The sequence below is a fragment of the Ruditapes philippinarum genome, unplaced genomic scaffold (assembly GCF_026571515.1).
Source record: "Ruditapes philippinarum isolate M1 unplaced genomic scaffold, ASM2657151v2 ctg1370_1_1_1_1, whole genome shotgun sequence".
In the NCBI taxonomy this organism is placed as follows: domain Eukaryota; kingdom Metazoa; phylum Mollusca; class Bivalvia; order Venerida; family Veneridae; genus Ruditapes; species Ruditapes philippinarum.
Genome location: NW_026865258.1, coordinates 389,304 through 407,910, shown reverse-complemented (window position 1 = coordinate 407,910; position 18,607 = coordinate 389,304). Strand labels below are relative to the sequence as shown.

The window sequence follows — 18,607 nt, the reverse complement described above, 5'->3', positions numbered from 1 at the left end:
CATAAAAACACGTTCCCTGTTGTCACAATATGAAACCCCGGGAAAAAGTAACCAATGAACGAGCATCTGGATATGATATTTTTGTCGCTTTCTCTTCCGTCACAACAAGTAAACCCCAGCAAAAATGAACCATTCAATGGGTATGCTCTGGAGTGCCGGTAACTTATATCTGCACTCCAGTTAACGCACTGTGCATATGTATACGATTTAACTCTGACACATTTTCAACAGAAAGGTCCCAAAACTATGATACAAATCTTATTAATTGTACCACAACGAAATCGTTTCATTTTTATTCAAGCAATGTGAAATAAGAGCATTTAGATAAAAACATTATCAACATTTTTTTCTAAAACCGGTCTGGGCCTCTCTATGTTAACACCATAGGATTCAGCCCAGTTATCTAATTGTCGTGATAATTTTGCAGGAGAACTTAACAATGTAAATACACAGTAGAATTAACCAAAAACAAAGGGTGTTACTACGATTATGTTACAATGTTTAAGTCATTTATATGATCGCGTTAAGATGCAAACTATTTAAACAACTTTTTGATTTTCTTTACCCATTTTCCAATAAAGTATACTATGTATAAAAAAATAACATTCAGCTAGAAGAATTTTTAATTAAACATATAAATATTATAATTCCTTTGCATATGGTCATAATACAGGTTTCAAACTTTAAGAAACTTATACTATACAATTTATATTTAACTTAGAGTACGCAAGAATTGCATATGTTCGGGCAAAAGATAACTTTGGACTGTTTGTCTGACAGATATTTGAGATATTCTTTGGCCGATAAAACGGATAGAACGATTGATATGGTCGATCGCTTTCTGACCAAATAGTTTTGTTTTTATCATCCATTCGGGTTTTGTACCTCTATAGTATTTGTTTTGAGGTTTGTTTCCTAGGCAATACAGTGTTTTTAAAGAAATACCACGATTGAGAAAATTCATAACTTTATACATTTCTAGAATGGTATTAGCTTGCAGTCTTTCGTAAATAATGACATGTAGAGGCATTTTGTACTTGGTCAGCCAATAGAGCGTTGTTTTCATCCAACGGTTTGAAATTCTCATGGCAAACGCCCTCCACCCTGAAAAATACATGAATGCTATTAGCAATTAAACTGTTTTCTTCGAGACATAATAGTTTTCCCTGTTTTTAGGTGATAATGTTCGTTGAATTAAGTTATTCACCTTCGTCTCAGATATCCAATAATTCAGCACTTACTTCATTTATATTTTTGATTGTTTCAGCTTATGATGTTAAGAAATGGTAGCTTGAAATGTTAAAAGCTCCGAAGTTTTGAATGAAAATGTTACATATTCTACATGCTGCAAATACAATAATTATAGAAACTGGTGAACTGGCGTGTAGAAAATAACATAACTCACGTGTACTGTGAAATTCTCTTTTGCTAGCGAAACCCACTTTCCCATTATTTAGTCGATTGAACTCCGCCATTATCGCATCATATGGATTTCTCAAAATAAAAATTGCTCGTGAAAATCTTGATGGTTTACAATTGTTTCGCACTGCAAGATCTGAAGCTTTGTGTGTTTTCACGATAAAGACATCTCCATTCGTAGGACATACTTTCGAGCCTTGGAAATGTGATTTAGGGTCTTTGTAGAGACTTCCGGTATGTATTCCTGTTATATAGAAAATTAACTTTTATAGTAGAATTAAATATGGATAAAGGACAGATAATCTGTCTGAGTACAAACTATGTCCTAACAGAATTTGAGAGTTTGAAGAAATCAAGAGATACAAATTGACAGTGAAGTTGGAATTGAACGGTATTGGCACCAATGCTCAGACTTAAATAACGTACTAGCTTTAAAATTTCCTGAAAAGGTTCATATCAATGCATTCGGTTCTGACGTGAGAACTTTCATTTGAGGTAAAATGAAAAAAACAAAACAAAAACAAAACAACAAAAAAACCGATTGCCCGGTATTTTTACAAGTACTACAGCGTGCGTTAGCTCTATGATTTAAAGTATTGCACTATTATTATTTAATCAAAAAAAAGGAAATAAGATGGAGCAGAAGGAATCAGATGCAGGTTATTAGACAGGACTTTGTTTGATCAATAACTATATAATCTTGAATGATTGGTACTGCACGTCAAGCTTGCACCAGTCATCAAGAGATATTCATAAAGCTTTTATAAATATTTATCAGCCGGGTCGTCTTTGTATCATGATATAAAGGTACATGTAAACATCCATATTTGTCTTTGAAATAAATGCGTGAAGTGTATAATTTATCTAGACTTTGAATATTAAAAGAAGTTGAACTGATTATCATTGTGCTTCTTTTAAATTTTCCAATTGCTCAATAAAAATACCTGAAACACATCTAAATGGCTTTTAAATTAAAGCAAAACAGTCATATGATTGTACATATCATTGTACAATAGGAACACCGCATCATTAAATATTGTTCATGTAGATTTACATGTATTATCCAATTTTTCATCTTACAAAATGAAATATATATCTCTTTGAAAAAACTTTTGCCAAAGTTTTTTCCTCTTCATCATTGGTGAATATACCTTTTTCGTATATGTGGATTATTGCTAACAGAAAGAAATATTTTGTTTTGTAATAACTTATTTTCCATATAAAAGACAATTAAAGGAGCAGTTCGTACAAATTGGCATTGGAAGTGTAAAGAAAATGTACAGATGTGTTAGCAGTGTTCCAAGGTTGAAAAATTAATCACTTTTATGGATGTTAAGAAATTCAAAAATTGTGTGACAAGATACGGTTAGCTCCTCACATAGGTTAAATGTAGAAAAATCAGACTTTTAAATATTGTCATGTAGATTTACTATTAGCCTAAAGAAAAGGGTGTTTTTCAATGTTTAATAAATTTTAATAATGTTTATATACATTGCTAGTCAGTGTATGTTAAGTATTTATGATGAAATTATAATTATAACTTAACGTAGCATGTCATCCATATAGTGTAGACAATGTGATCGGGCCAGGGGCCATACAATAGAAATTAATTGAATTATTTACGATATAAAATAAATTAAGTTTATTGTTTTACCTGTGACTCTTTCTAATAAAACTCGTGTCCATGTGTTACCTGATCCCGGAAAACTTGCCAGTGCAACCAAAGGTGACTTTTTTGTTAAATAATCCATTTTAGACGATGGGCATTGTACATTTTGAATATTTTTACTGAGCAGTGATTTATCAAGACGAAATGGAATCCTTTTAACCTTTTTTCCACTACATTTCCTTTTCAATGATTCAAAAACTGTATGATTTAAGTAATTGTTAAAGTTGTCATAAATAAATGTTTGACAGCCATTTTTATCAGATGAATCGTGGAAACGACCGGTGTAAGTTTTCGATATGCTATATTTATGTCGGCCATACACTGTTGGTTGCAAAATATCTGTCATTGTTCTTTTACCCATAACGTCCTTTCCCATCAGTTTATTTTTGTTTTCACTGGTATCTTTGGATACGTTATTGTTGTTTCTGTCAAATAAATATTGTCCTGTCGTTAGGTCTGTGCTATCATTTATGACAGATCGGTTCAATCTGATTTTGATATTTTCCTCTTGATGAGTATCACTAGCTTTTGTAAAATACAAGTTTGTTCGAACCGTTTTATTTTTAGGACGATTTAAATTACTCGATATGTTATAACTCAGATTGCCTTCTCCTCTCTTTCTTCCACGAAAAAGACTTCCTGTGACAATCGGTACATCTGTTGTGTTATTTTGTTGGTACAAAGTTGAATCAGTTGAATCGTTTTGAGTTTTGTAGTTGAAATGTTCAGTTTTGGTATTATCGTACATGTTAGATTCCATTAAAGTAAACAATTGTATTTTGGTTCTAATTGTCGTCCGTAGTAAATACTGCCTTGTCATGTCTTGATAGACTACTAAAATAATTAATACTGAGAAAGACAGGAAAGCAAATGTAGACTGATACATGTCTTGGTTTTTATTTGTTAATTACTTGTTTATCATTTATTAAAAATGTGGTGATTTCCTATCATGATTTGGTCGTGAGTTACTTTTCAGTATTGCAATGTTCGGTGGCAAAAGCTGTTACTGTACGAAGTTCCACTAAAAGACCAGTACATAAGCATACTATGACTTTATACGTTTATAGATCGTATATCTAAATAGATATACTTTAATATAATCGTTTTATGTTAACGCTAAATCATATAGTACACACTTCATTTTTGACCTTTTTAAAATTTGTTATTCCTACGAAACCGTGAATGTTTACTCCTGCACAATTTCAAACAACGAATCAGCAGTTAAAACTTTATGTTTAGGCATTATCGATACTTTGATTAAATGAAATTGTTTTTTCTTCCTGTCTGGTTTACATTCACTAATATAATAGAATAATTAATAACAGGTAGTCCAATGTAATGTTTTTTCTCCCGACAAAACAAAAGTAATTTACAACGAAAAAGTAAATAAACATTTGTCATTTTAACTTTTATACTCATATTCCGATGTACAGAAATTTGAATAAAATTATTATTAATTTCTTAAACATTTATGCCATAATAATGTTATTTATGATTTTAGTTTTGATAACAGTGTATTTACCCCCTGAAGGCAAACAAATTAAAAAGTAAAACTTCCATAACGCGCCGTGTTTTATGTGACCTTTTTCGGCAAAAACAATTTCTTTTAATTAAAATGTAATAAAATGGAAGCTTTAAAGACATTGAAAATAGTGGTATGCTAGATTGCACCTTAACAGCAGTGCTAAATGCAAGCTACCTTTAGGCCCCATAAAACTATCTTCAGTTAATGCATTGTCTATGTTGTTGTTGTTGTTTTGAGGATTTACCTTTTCAACCATTTCGTGAGATTTCATTGCATTTTTCTATTCCTGTCCATTTTGATAAGCAGTTCACAATGTGACTATATTTTTCCTTCACGATAGGTGATTTCAGACCTATCAGAGCAGATGCTTGTATATATCTATGATAAATGTCTTTTATCTTTGCAAAACAGAGGATGTCATCAAAATAAAACTTACTTTGCTTTATCAGGATGTTTTCAAGTAAATGTTATCAAAGCGTGCAGTATGGAATCAGCCAAAAATATTTATAAATACATAAAAAAACATGAAATAAAAAAAACATAAAGAAATAAATGGGTTTTCACATATCTGTTTTTGCACCGACAAATGAGCTTAAATCAATGAGATACAGCAACAGTGATAGATAAACTTATAATACAATTTTAAATGACATTATTCCATTCTAAATGCAACTTATAAACGTAATGCATATTTTATCATTGTTGCATTTTTTTACAAAGAGGGTTTTTCAACGTGATTAAGTATAATGACATAAAACGCATGTGTAACGCATAAATGTTTTAATGCGGCTACTTTAGAGTTCTCCAGAATATTACCATCATTACGAGGAGGCTATTTCTATAATGAACACATCAAATAAACAAGCCGGATTCTCTACGAATAGAACCGCTAACGAAGGCAGGTAGTACATATATACAAACAATATCACGTAATTACTGAAAAATTTACAGTATAGGACAGTTATATGCCTTAAATATCACCTGCATGCAAAATTTAAACACAATTTACCGTGTGGTTTATGAGTTATGGACATTTTTCTGAGCTAAAACTGCGCCATTAGAAGGGCTTTTTCAGAAATGAGAAAACTCTAAATAATCTATAATATCATCATTATGGAACATGTTTTCCTATTGCTCATTGTTAACAAACAAATAAAGACATTCAGGTAACAAATAAAACAATCAAAAAAATTGTTTCTAAACAAAATGTTTTAAATATGTATAAAAATGTAACCCTACCCCACCCACTTTAAACACTTATTTGACCATTTCCCTATGTAAAAAGCCTTATTCAAAATATCCCTTAAGTTTACCAAAATGAGGGGCGGTTTTAAAGTTTGTATATTGGATTGTCTTGCAAAATATAAAATACTTTTACCATGTAGTTTTTATTTTATTAAACTTTGTAAATATTTGGTGTCATATTTGCCATTAAATTTGACATTTTTCAGCAAATAAATACCTACACTAATTATATAATTAAAATCAAACACTTTTTTCTTCCATAATGGATCTGAGAGATACATAAAAATGTTAAAAAGAAAAAAAAGAAAAAAAAAAGTTGCCACTTTTGGGACTTGAACCCACGCCCCTCAGTTTCAATGCACTTGACAGTGATTCTATCCTATTTAAATACTCTTGAAAGTGGAGATAATGCATTAGAGGTGTACTTTTAACCAATATATGAAAACAGAATGCTTATTATACGAATGTCTGATAGCGGCTTGCCACTAACTAATGTCTGAAATGTAAGGGTTATGAAAATGACTGAGGAAATGGCAGAATCAACATAATGTTACCAACTGCCTCACAAATATATGCATGCCATTGGCCAGGCACGCTGGTGTGACACAACAGCATGGAAGTTACTGTCGGTTAGAATACTCTAGTCGGTGTTCAGGAGGTAGTGGCTGGCATACTCCATATTGGCGTGTCACAAGAATGTTGTTGAAAAAGAATAATGACAGTCCAGCTATAAGGTGAGGATATACATGTAGTAATACAAGCACAAAGAAAAGTTATACTTCGTTTAACAACCTCTTCTAGAAATGATTAATCAGTCATAAAGAAATATAAAATGCCCGCTATGGTGAATAGCTGTAATAATAAGTATAATCAAAATACGACAAACTACTAAGTGCCATCTGATTAATTGGATAGCGCGTATGACGGAAGAAAATATTAACAGACATGAAAAGTCTAATGAATAAGCATTAAATCTTGTCGTCTGCTAGTGTTGCTCATGATAGTATTGACTGTATAAATATATACATGTACATATTATTAATAATACTTATCGAACATACAGGATCCTTACAATAAATGTACCAATACGAACACAATCACGGAGAAATTTATCGTTATATTATAAAAAGAAAACAGAAAAACTATCTAACATAATAGTCCGACATGAATTAACAGGGTCAAAACATCGGTCCGGTAAAATTGTTTTTATTATTTTGGCAACATCATCAAAATTTAACATTTTAGCATGATCCAAATTATGGTCTCATTGGCGTCCATTGCACCACTTAGTCATGTGTACTGTATATCAAATAAAAATTTTAGTCGCATTCAGTGAATTACTAGATTCAAAATTAATATGTTATCATTTGGAAATTTAATACAAATTTAGGACATGAAAGGTGACATGTTCGGGGTCCGTACTCTCAGTGCCCGAATAGGCGGATTGACCCTTATTAAACTTAGAACACATTCACGCTACAAATATTTTTGATAAACAAATATAAACTAATTCTTCGCTTTCATAAAATGTTTGCAATATCCTACAAAGAGTTGAATTTGATTGTAAATATTAGCTGTAAAAATTAATCTCAGAAAAAAATAGAAATGAGGTTAAAAATGAAACATTATAACACATATTGAAAGTGAGCTAAAATCTGACATAGAAATTGTTCTGTAGTGAAAATGAACGAATAAGTGAACAGGAAAAAATGTCTGGATCATAACAATATAGCATTTCAATTCACAAAAAACAGTTGGTATACGTTGACGATTACGTAACCAACCTAAAATGACGTTGTGTAACCGCCACGTGCCCAGATGATAGTCTCAACTCATCTCCTCACACCAGGCATTTTGCCTCAATTTTGACATGATCACAACTGAAGTTCTGAATTTTATTTGGGCAATGGTACAAACCACCTGTAGACAACCTGCAACAGCTGGAACAAGATTGCAAAATTTACCTCAAAATCGCATGAGACGCCTTACTGGTAGTACGAGGAGAAGGTATACAGCTATCACCCGGGCACGTGGCGGTAAACACGTTATAAAAATTTGCCTACATAATGTCATTTTAGGTTACGTAATCATTAACATTTACCAAAAATGTCCACCAGAAATTGTTTTGTAACCGCTCCAACACCATACTTATAAGCACTTATATTTTTTGTATAAAACAAACACATGTGCTTATACTTCAATAATTTGATAAAAATTAACTAAACTCATAAATTTACTGGTTTGTGATTACGAAATCGGTATTGCTACTTATCACATTAATATGTCTTAGTCAGCTCATGAAAGTGCTTTCAATCACAACCAATTTTAAATTTCCAGGGTGTGCTCAACTTATTTCCAGTAGTAGTAATTTTTTTTTACATCTCATCATTGTACAGACATACACAATGTTAAACAGTTAAGCATAAAAGTACAATGCCACTCCAGCATGGAGTTATAGGAGATGAAAAACCTTAATCACACTATTAGAATATATGCATAAATCATTATAACAACGTGTAAGAGATAAAACTGAGAAACTATTGCTATACACAGACTAATAAAATTAAACATCGTGACTACCTGAAAGAAGCAATTTAAGATAGTAAGCATACAACATTAAAACTGAGAAATCGTATAAAAATTAACTAAAATAACGATTTTATTTCAGTAAAAAAATCAAACTAATAGGAATAGCTGATAAGAATAGCTGCAGTATTTCATACAAATGTGAAAGATATAAATATTTACAATTTACATAATAAAAACCGGCGTCTTTGTAAAATTTCAAAACAGGTTTTGACACAAATATGAATCATATCTATGTTTGAAAAAAGAAAACATTATTTGTCATCATCAGACAGTGTCGAAAAGCTGTTACATGCTTTAGCCAACAAATCTCGCCTTATATCATTGTAAAGAGAACAATTCAAGATAACATGCAATTCATTTTCTATAGTATCATTATTGCAAAAACGACAGATCCTGGCTTGCTCTGGTAAGCCTTCATACCTCCCCGTTTCAATTCTGATGGGAGCGACCCAAATACGGAATTTACAGAAAGCAGTTCTATGATTTGGTGGTAATACATGTACAAGCTTACAGTATTTTTCTACTTTAAACTACTTTATTTCTACTTTACACTCGTAGTTTATTACGTTCACGACCAGAGTGCCCAATAACATTGTTGATTTTGTTATACCAAATACTTATAAATTTATTTAATGTTTTTATTTCAACATCATTGGCAAAAAAACGAGGTATAGGACTGATAAAACTGGTGTACAAATGTAAATCATTGACATTATAATAACTCCAGGTGTATAGTACTTATTTCATAAACAACAGACCATAGAAACAACCCAAACTATCTTGATAATTATGCTGGTTAATTAAGAGTAGAGCAAACTTATGTATGATTATAAACAAGGACTATAACTGCAAAGTTGTTTATCGTGGGAGGACTGTTATTGTTTCGTCCGATGACATAAATAGCATTAAAGGTTTGAAAATATAATAAATAACACAAACTGATAGAACGTTAAAAATCTGGCAACAAAGTGATCCCTCGGAAGCATTATTTTAAAATGGTGTCTAAAACAAAATACTAGTACAAGACCCATACAACAAGCGTATTTTGTGCCATTATTTTTCTATCTCATCTTATCTAATGTGATCATGTTTACCGATGAACAATTTATATTAATATAATTAATAAAGTTTCTTATGAATTTTGCAGATTTAGTTTTGTTTTGACTAATAAAATGAAATGACAATATATAACATTTTTTGTTCTGCTCCTGGATGGATTAACCTTTAATCTTTGTCACATTACTATATTACACCGACTCTTTCCAAGCTATTGGCAGATAAGATCTTTACAATTATTTTAAAATCATTTGAAGGATAATAATACGATTTAATTTGAAATAATACTTCAGATGCATCAAATTTTGTTGTTGATATAATTGCAAAATTTTCATTAGCAGAGAGAAAGTGGTTTTATATACAAAGTCGCTGTTTTGTGCAAACATGTAAACGTTTGGCGTCTGGGAATTTTTCATTAAGTCTGTTGTTCACAAGGTAAGATATTCAGCTTCAATCTACATCAGGGGTGTTAATTTGTTTGAATATAGGCCTAGTGATGGATTATGTCTGTTAAACCAATCTAAAAGCATTCAAACAGCTATAAGTTTTATTTGATGGTTAATGAAAAGACTGTCATATAAGAAAACAATTATCAGATACCATTCAGTGATGAGTGCTATATATTTATTGATTTAAATTGCATGAAACACTTTTAATCTAAATGCAATTTCTTTTTAAAATATGATAAACAAGATCAATAAGGAAAGGTGGCGCTCAACGAACAAAGTTTAAAGATAACTGACGTTCCTTAAGCTTATCTTTCATTACCTTGTTTGTGAACGATTAAGAGAATTGGTTGATTTGTGCCAGAAGAATTTTCAAAGGAAAAACTACGTGTTTTCTTACATCTTTTTATTCCTTTGTCATAAATGAATTGACCAATTAACATATGGCATAACATATGAAATGTTAAGTTATTATGTTATTATCGCCCACCGATGGAATCGGAAGGTGTATATTGTTTTTGCGTTGTCCGTCCCTCCGTCCTTCCTTCCTTCTTCCGTCCGTCCGTCCGTCTTTCCGACTGACACTCCATCTGTCCGTCCGAATTTCGTTTCCGCGCTACTTCTCTGCAACTACTGGTTGAAATTCAACAAAACTTTGTGGGTACCACCAATACCAAAGGGAGAGGGGCATATATGTGCCTTGCTTGGGTCAGACACTTCAACACAGAGTTATAGTCCTTGATGAGTTATGAAGTATACATTTAGTCCAAATTTCGTTTCCGCGCTATTTCTCTGCAACTGCTGGCTGGAATTCAACGACACTTTATGGGAACCATCAATACCAAGAGGAAATGCACATATCATTGCCTTGTTTGGGTCAGATCATTCGATATAGAGTTATGGCCCTTGGTTAGTTATGCAGTATGCATATAGCCGAATTTAGTTTCCGCGCTATTTCTCTGCAACTACTGGCTGGAATTCAACGAAATTTTATAAGAACCATCAATACCAAGAGGAGATGAGCACTTTGTTGCCTTGTTTTTACTGTTTATGCCATGATAAATATATAAATAAAGCCTTATGTCTCCAGTTGTTGTGTTAGTAATAACCAATACTCTGCAGGGGATATAAATTCAATAAATGTGCTTGTATATAATTTTTTGATTGATGTATTAATTTAGACATGAGCTTTCACAATCCTCATCATAATTATCATCATAATTGTCTTGATCACGAAAATCGTAATCATTCCTTTCAGTGTCTTATAATGAGCCGTATGTTTTATATTGTACAATATATGGATATCCGCTCGCAAATGAAGCACTTTCTACAGTACAATAGTAAAACAAATATTGAATGATTTTCCCTATCTGCCTCTGCTTATGATTCTAAGAAAAGTTCAGACATAGATAAAGACATAAGTTTTAACCGGGCTTCTGGGGTTCGACTGACACGTGGTTCTCGATCGATTACTATAGTTAAGGAATCAGCTATTGTAATCAACCTTTGAATATTGCTAAGCTAATATGAAAATCTCGGTAAGAATCGATTTGAACATCTCAGGTTCAAGGTCACTGTAATTAGAAATAGAGTGATGTTTTTTTTAGAGCAGGGAACTAGAGCTAGAAGTGAGATATTGTAATCATGCTTGGGATATTAGAACTTTTAGTCAAACAGTGCTTAAAATTGCATTTCGGTCTCCCATGATCAAGTTCAACATCACTGATGCTAAATATAGGAAAATGGTTTTCGGTTAATAGCTTAATAAGGAATGAGATATTATAATCACAGTTAGTTTACTAGCTTACTACCTTGATTAGGGTTGTTAATGGAGCTAATTACTTTGTATATATGTTATTTTACAGTAAGGACTGAGCTTTTGTAAATAAATTATTGTATATAGCAAGTTTTTGATGATAACTTGCTTGGCGTTTTTTCAGGTAAAGGTCATAGTGGAAAACGAATATGCTCCTTTGGTTTCGATATTAGTTTATGGCACATAAAATTGATTAATGTGATAACCAATGTATCGATTTCAAATTCAGCTTAATATATGATTAGGACTTGACCAGCCACACATTAACGAACATTGAAATTCGATCCCAGGCGTACCGTCTCCGGATTTACCCGAACCACTGTTGTTACACGTAGCCATGCTAGATTATCCTTCATATTTATATCGGATACTCAGTAGATTATGCAAAGAAGAAACATGTTTTATAAACGCTTCTGTCAATATTCTTTCTTGAATTCAGAGGTCAGTAATAATGGATTTACTGTTGCCATGAAATTTTATTGTATTGTTGTCGTTTTAGCATTTGGAGATGAGTGGCTTCAACATGATGAATGGTATTGTCAAGATTTAAATACAACACAGGTCATTTAAGATATTTAAACGAGGAAATGCATATATGGTAAATGTGAATACACCAGCATAAAACACTTTCCACAGAATCACGGGACATTTTGTTGTAAAATAACAAAGGATTTTAGATAATATTGATGCAAAGTCAGAATAAATAGAACAATTAATTCCGCAAAGACAGTAATCGGTCATTTATGTTAGCTCAAATCACCAGTAAATTGTATCTATGGCAATAGTTTCACGCCTTAATGTCAGTGCGCAATATCACTACATGTCACGTGATGGTAGATCAGCCAGATTTAGTATAAATACAGCCGGCGAGTAAAATAAATACAGCGGGAGTAGAATATGTTGAACCCAAAGACAAGCGAATTGCATCGCTTCGCCACAACGAGACGAGTTTAGAATGTTATCGGCAATTTTCTTCATTATTCTAGGTACGTACATTATTGTTAACCTGGTTTACATTTACAAATAATAAATAATATATAGTTTCTTTTACTGATAAATTTGTTAAAAAAATGTCTTATAAAAAAAGCATTATTGGGAGAACTAATATCAGAAAAAACAGTGTTTCTATGCAGTGGGCAATAAGTAAAATTGTTCTGCAATTAGAAGAGTTAAAGTAAAGCAATATTGCTAAATGTTTAATTTGGAAGAAAACAAATTCTATAATTTATAAAAGTCAATAGCTACAAAGATAAAGTGGATAAACAAAAGGGAAAGATGCAACAGTTTATCATTTTAAAATATTCACTCTGCTTTTTTTCTAAAATTGGGCTTGTTTATAGAAAGCGGGAAAAATATATCAAAACAGGAAAAACATGGAATCCCTAAAGAACGTTCAAAACAGATTTAAAAGTATTTAAACTATGAAATCAACATGACTGTTTTCACTAAATTATAATTTTATCTATTTCATTTAAATAAGGATATACGAGTTCATGTATGTAATAATCATTGAAATTCTTCCAACAATTCTAATTAGGTTAAATCTCTCTGATTAAATAAATAAATAAATAAATAAATAAATAAATAAATAAATAAATAAATAAATAAATACAACACCAAGATAAAGCGAAGAATAGCCAATACTTTATCTACTTTAAGAGGAAATCAAAAATCATTGGACAAAAATAAATATTGTTGAAATGATAAATTTTTCCATGGATATAATTCACCTTCATATGTCGTCATTTGCATGCCCAAGACCAACAATATCCATATATGAAACAAACAATATAGATTTATACATTTTAAGTAAATAAGAGTAGAAACTTACAAAGTAAATACAATTTAATATTTGTTTGTTTTGTTGTTGCTTTTGTTAAATCAAGGAAACGATTCTTCGAGTTGTTTGTTGACCAGAACTCTCATGTTAGAGAACTAAAATTACTAAATCAAAAATAGTATTATATAAATGATCTTCCAAAAGTTAAGATCGCCTGTCGTTAGTTCTTTAAGTACTCCAAATAATATGTATTGTTTATTTTATGAGCCCACTGACTTATATTCTAGTTTAAGCTTAATCCAAAAATAGAGAGAAACAGAATCCTTAAAGAACGCCCAAAACGATAAAATTGAAAACGTTTCAGGCTCGGTTTGATTAAGCCTGTTCATAGACAGTCATGTAAAGTGCAAGTTACCACCCATGCCCTAGTTAACCGATGTCTATGGAACAGAATTAATGCATTTATTCCATCTTGCTTTATGGTATCGGAACTTACATTATGCTTGCTTCTATACTTCTTTATGACAATGTAAACCTGCGTTTTGCTGAATTCAATCATGCCTTATGATTACTGAATGCACTTTCATGTAATTGCAACCTTGTGTGTTCCCTACTTAACCATCAAACTCACATATTTTAATATGCTATATGTTTAGTTGCATCTTTTTTTTAAGGACAACGTATTATGTTTGGTGTTTAAGATAACATTCTTTATAACTATATGTAACATGGTAGTTGTATCTTTAATTTGCTATAAATCTGCCACTTATATTGTCGACATTATGTCAAAATAAACTATTCATTTTGATCAATAATTGGCGAATTTGATGTGTCTTCTTCAATATATTCACTGATTACAAATATAATGCAATACATGATCACTGCGCATCGACAACGAAGATGACAACGATAGCGATATTATAGTCGCATGTGACAGTACGCACTAAGCAGTTGGCAGTAAGCATAAGGGGGCAGGGGACATATTCGAATGATGGCCCCGGTCAAATTTTTTAATAACTCAGACATGGTGTTTTGAAGGTACTGATAACTTCTGATATTTCCTTGTCATTGTAATTCTTTCTTGTTTGTGTGTAGGAAATGAGATATATTTTTGGGTTTTTACCCGAAACTAAGCATTTTGGTAGCTTTGTATGTATTTCTGACTCTCGGAATGGAGGTGAAAAAGTTAAAAATCAAGCTTTGACAGTTGGCGCCAAACAAGTAAGAAATTTCAGATAAATTTTGTGAAAAATCTAAACGTATGACAGACACTTTATTTGTCATTTCTGAAAATGCCATAGCTTGCACTGCGTGTTACTGATATTTTTAAAGGAATCGGGCGGATTCTGGAGTATGCTGCACCTTCATGAAGATTGCCCATATTGGTATATTTTTGGTGTGATTTTGGCTGGGTGGGGGTAAATATAAATTGCTGTCAGTCATGTTTTGAAGGAGCAATGTATGCAAACTATTATTTTCTTCAATGTATGTCATATATCATTGAATAATGCTGTGCAACTGGTTATCTGCCTGTGAAACAGATTTGAAATATTTGGAATTGTGTTTCTGGTCACACTAAAATACAAAATTTTTCATTTTTAGGTCCCCTGCCCCCTAATGCGAGTTGCAATAATTTGTGTTCATATTATGACAGCAGGTGTCGCTTTGTCGGTACATCCCGTTATTTTCCGGATGATCCCGTATTTTGGCACGTGGAGTAAACAAAGTTACGTCCACTTTATATAGGGGCGTATACAGAACAGTGTTAGTTGGGGACTGACATGTAAATTTACTGAAAAAAAGAGAACACGATGCAACAGACGAAAAGTGCGTGTTTTGGAAGATTCCGCCAGCATGTGGAAAAAAAGTTATATATGTCTCTAATAACTCATCCTACAAGTGGCAACTCATCTCTTATACAATTGTTTACACTTCTTTTGAGCGTGTGTGATAAGTGAAATTGAATTTTATCAAACTTAAGGTGGCACAAAGGTGGCATGTGTGTGTTTTTATTTATCTCGTGCGCACGAGATATTGTGTCGTGGCCACGGGTTACTAAATCGTGGCCACGAGATATTAAGTCTAGGGAACAAGATACTATGTTGTTGCCACGAGTTACTAAGTCGTGGCCATGAGATAATTAAGTCGTGGGAACGTGATAACTAAGTCGTGGCCACGAGTTACTAAGTCGTGACCACGAGATAAATAAGTCGTTGGAACAAGTTACTATGGCATGGCCACGAGAAAGTTTAGTCGTGGCCACGAGAAAGTTAAGTCGTGCGAACGAGATAATTAACCAATCAAATTACACTATTTATATGAATTTTCCTAACAAGGATGCCCCTACTTCACTTGCCCGTAAAATAGCCATTTATACAAGTTATTGATTGGTCAAAGATTTAGCGTCATTGTGACACTGATTTCTGACCAAATTGCCTAAAAATTATTAGGTGTCATCTACTGATCTTTTTAGGTTATATAAACTACGGCTTATCCTTTCTAAATCATTCATCAGACAAGGATTTTACATGAAGTGTCATGCTTATCTGACCTGTGACCTTAAACATCCTTATAGGATATCTACTGTCCATGGGCAATGTCCCTTCCCAATAAAATAAACCAGGACTAAGTCCCTCTCAAGTTATGGTATGAACAATGTTAACAGGCCTTTGTACGTACAAATGACCAATTCTATCATAGAATTGTCCCAACAAAGGGCTATAACTTAGTCAAAATTAATGTCTGATTTATGGGTCTTATGATCCTAAAGACATGTATTAAGTTCAAAGTGAACACTTCAGTATTTTCAAAGATTAATGTTGCACGTAAATCTTTAAACAGAAGTTTTCTAAGTTTAAAAAAATCATGGTGTAATCTTATTTAATTATCTCGTCTGCACGACTTAGTTATCTCGTTCCCACGACTTAAACGACTTAGTAACTCGTGGCCGAAACACAGTATCTCGTGCGCACGAGATAAATAAAAACACACACATGTAACTTAGTAACTCGTGGCCACGACTTAGTACTGTACAAACTTGATTTTTTTGTAAAATAAAATAAATATAATTTGGCTTCACACAAACATTGTGCTTTAAACCCTTTACACTGTAAGTGGGCAGTATATAGTGTTCTTACAAAAATAAATATATAAGTTTCTTTTAAAGACAGGCACAACTTTACTTGACCCGTAATAAGGAAAGCAGATTCCTATACATTATGTGTATGTGTTTTTATTTAAATAAAACATATTTAGTAAGAAATTTATAGATTTCAATTAATTTCTGTGATAAAAATATATTACTGAAAGATGTGCATAGTATATCTTTAAGCACAAATGTATGTGAATGTGGTGGTGTGTGCGGGATGTCTGATCTATAATCAGACACACATATGCCCAACATTTATAATTGACTATGCACATGTCACAAAAATAAACAACTTCCTTCTTTCCTTATCATACATGTATATTTTAATTTGTTACATACATATTCGCCACTATTAGTGACTCTGAGACATTAATTAAGTTAAAAGGCCAATTAATAAGTTTTGCTTTTTAATGTCCAAGTCATTAGATAAAGACCTTCGCAATCGCAGTACCTAGGCAGGTGCTTAACAACTGGATGACAGCATTATATGTTTTGATAAGGGAGTACACTATGACCACTATTGCATGAAACTTTCACGTATATATTCCATCCCAGCTCATCAACGAATCTTTGGGGGTAGGTGCAGCCCTTAAGCCAAGGCCTGAATCCGCCACTGTACGTATAACTGCCCCATTGAATAACTGTTTACGAGCATATTTTTTCTATTAGACTGTATACATATACATGTATAAAATTATATTGCATAATCCTTACTACTTGTATTTATATTCTTTCCACTGCAATTTATGTATTAAGCGCTTGGTACGTATTTATAGCATTGTCGTATTTTAACGTATAACCACGATGGCCCTAACGGTATTCCGTAATATATTCATTGTACGGAAAATTCCGATGATAGGCGAATCATGGAAAAAATCCGTTGATATCGATAACAGAGTTCTCGCCCCTTAACAGTGACATTGTTTAAATTGTTTATCATAATGTAAGTTGATCAAACATAATCCACAAAGCCTCAGACACCGAGCTTTATTAAGCATAAACACTGAATAATGGATATAAGCGAAAGCTAATAGTAATCACGCCATGCGAGCTGTAAATCAAATAAGTCACATTTTAACAAAATCCATCAGGGAACAAAAAATAGTCAATTTTAAATGACTTCTACATAAAAGTAATACAAAAAAAAAAAAACTAAAACGTAAATAGTTTGTATAGAGCATGAAGAAAGGTAGCTTATACATAAAGGTATATGACGTTAACATTTTAGTATTCCAAATGGCTTGTTCCAGTTTAATAGTTATCACTCAATGAAAGAATTGGTCACTACGAAATGTTTGAATGAAATAATGGAAAATGGAATCCAGAATAATGCAACGTTTAAATATCATAAAGCAAGATGGAATCAATCATAATGCAAGTTCTAATGTCATGTAGCAAGATGGAATTAAGCATAATGCAAGTTCCAATGTCATCAAGCAAGATGGAATCAAGCATAATGCAAGTTCCAATGTCATCAAGCAAGATGGAATTAAGCATAATGCAAGTTCCAATGTCATCAAGCAAGATAGAATAAATGCATTAATTCTGTTCCATAGATGTCATTTGCGTATATCTCAACCACCTATCATAGACTTAACCTTTTCCCCATGAGAATAATTAAAAATGGCCATTTTCACTGAAAAGCCTCCTCTTACAAGTTCAAACTGCTATGAAACTATGAAAAAAGCTTCAATACAAATCAAACTTGGCACAAATGTCGACTGGACTATTGCCTTTGTAACGATTTGCTCAGTCTTAAATTTCCTGTTACCATGGCAACGAGGGGACATCTCAAAATTGCTAAAAATCACTATTTTGCCTCGATTTTTTTCATCAAAATTTATTTCAAAGTGCTGCAACTTCACAAGGGATTGAGATAGAGTCAAATGCTTTTCAGCGTTGGTTGTTACACGT

At 32.3% G+C, this 18,607-nt stretch overlaps 1 protein-coding gene across 1 annotated transcript; it reads right to left on the bottom strand.

Annotated features, from left to right (window-relative positions):
- Positions 1-284: 284 nt before the first annotated feature.
- On the bottom strand, positions 285-4,124 carry LOC132728402 (uncharacterized). The gene is made up of 3 exons (XM_060714051.1): positions 3,074-4,124; positions 1,406-1,663; positions 285-1,104 (listed from the first exon to the last, which is right to left on the bottom strand). The coding sequence occupies exons 1-3, from the start codon at positions 3,972-3,974 to the stop codon at positions 713-715; spliced, it is 1,551 nt and encodes a 516-aa protein (XP_060570034.1). The 5' UTR covers positions 3,975-4,124; the 3' UTR covers positions 285-712.
- Positions 4,125-18,607: the final 14,483 nt, after the last annotated feature.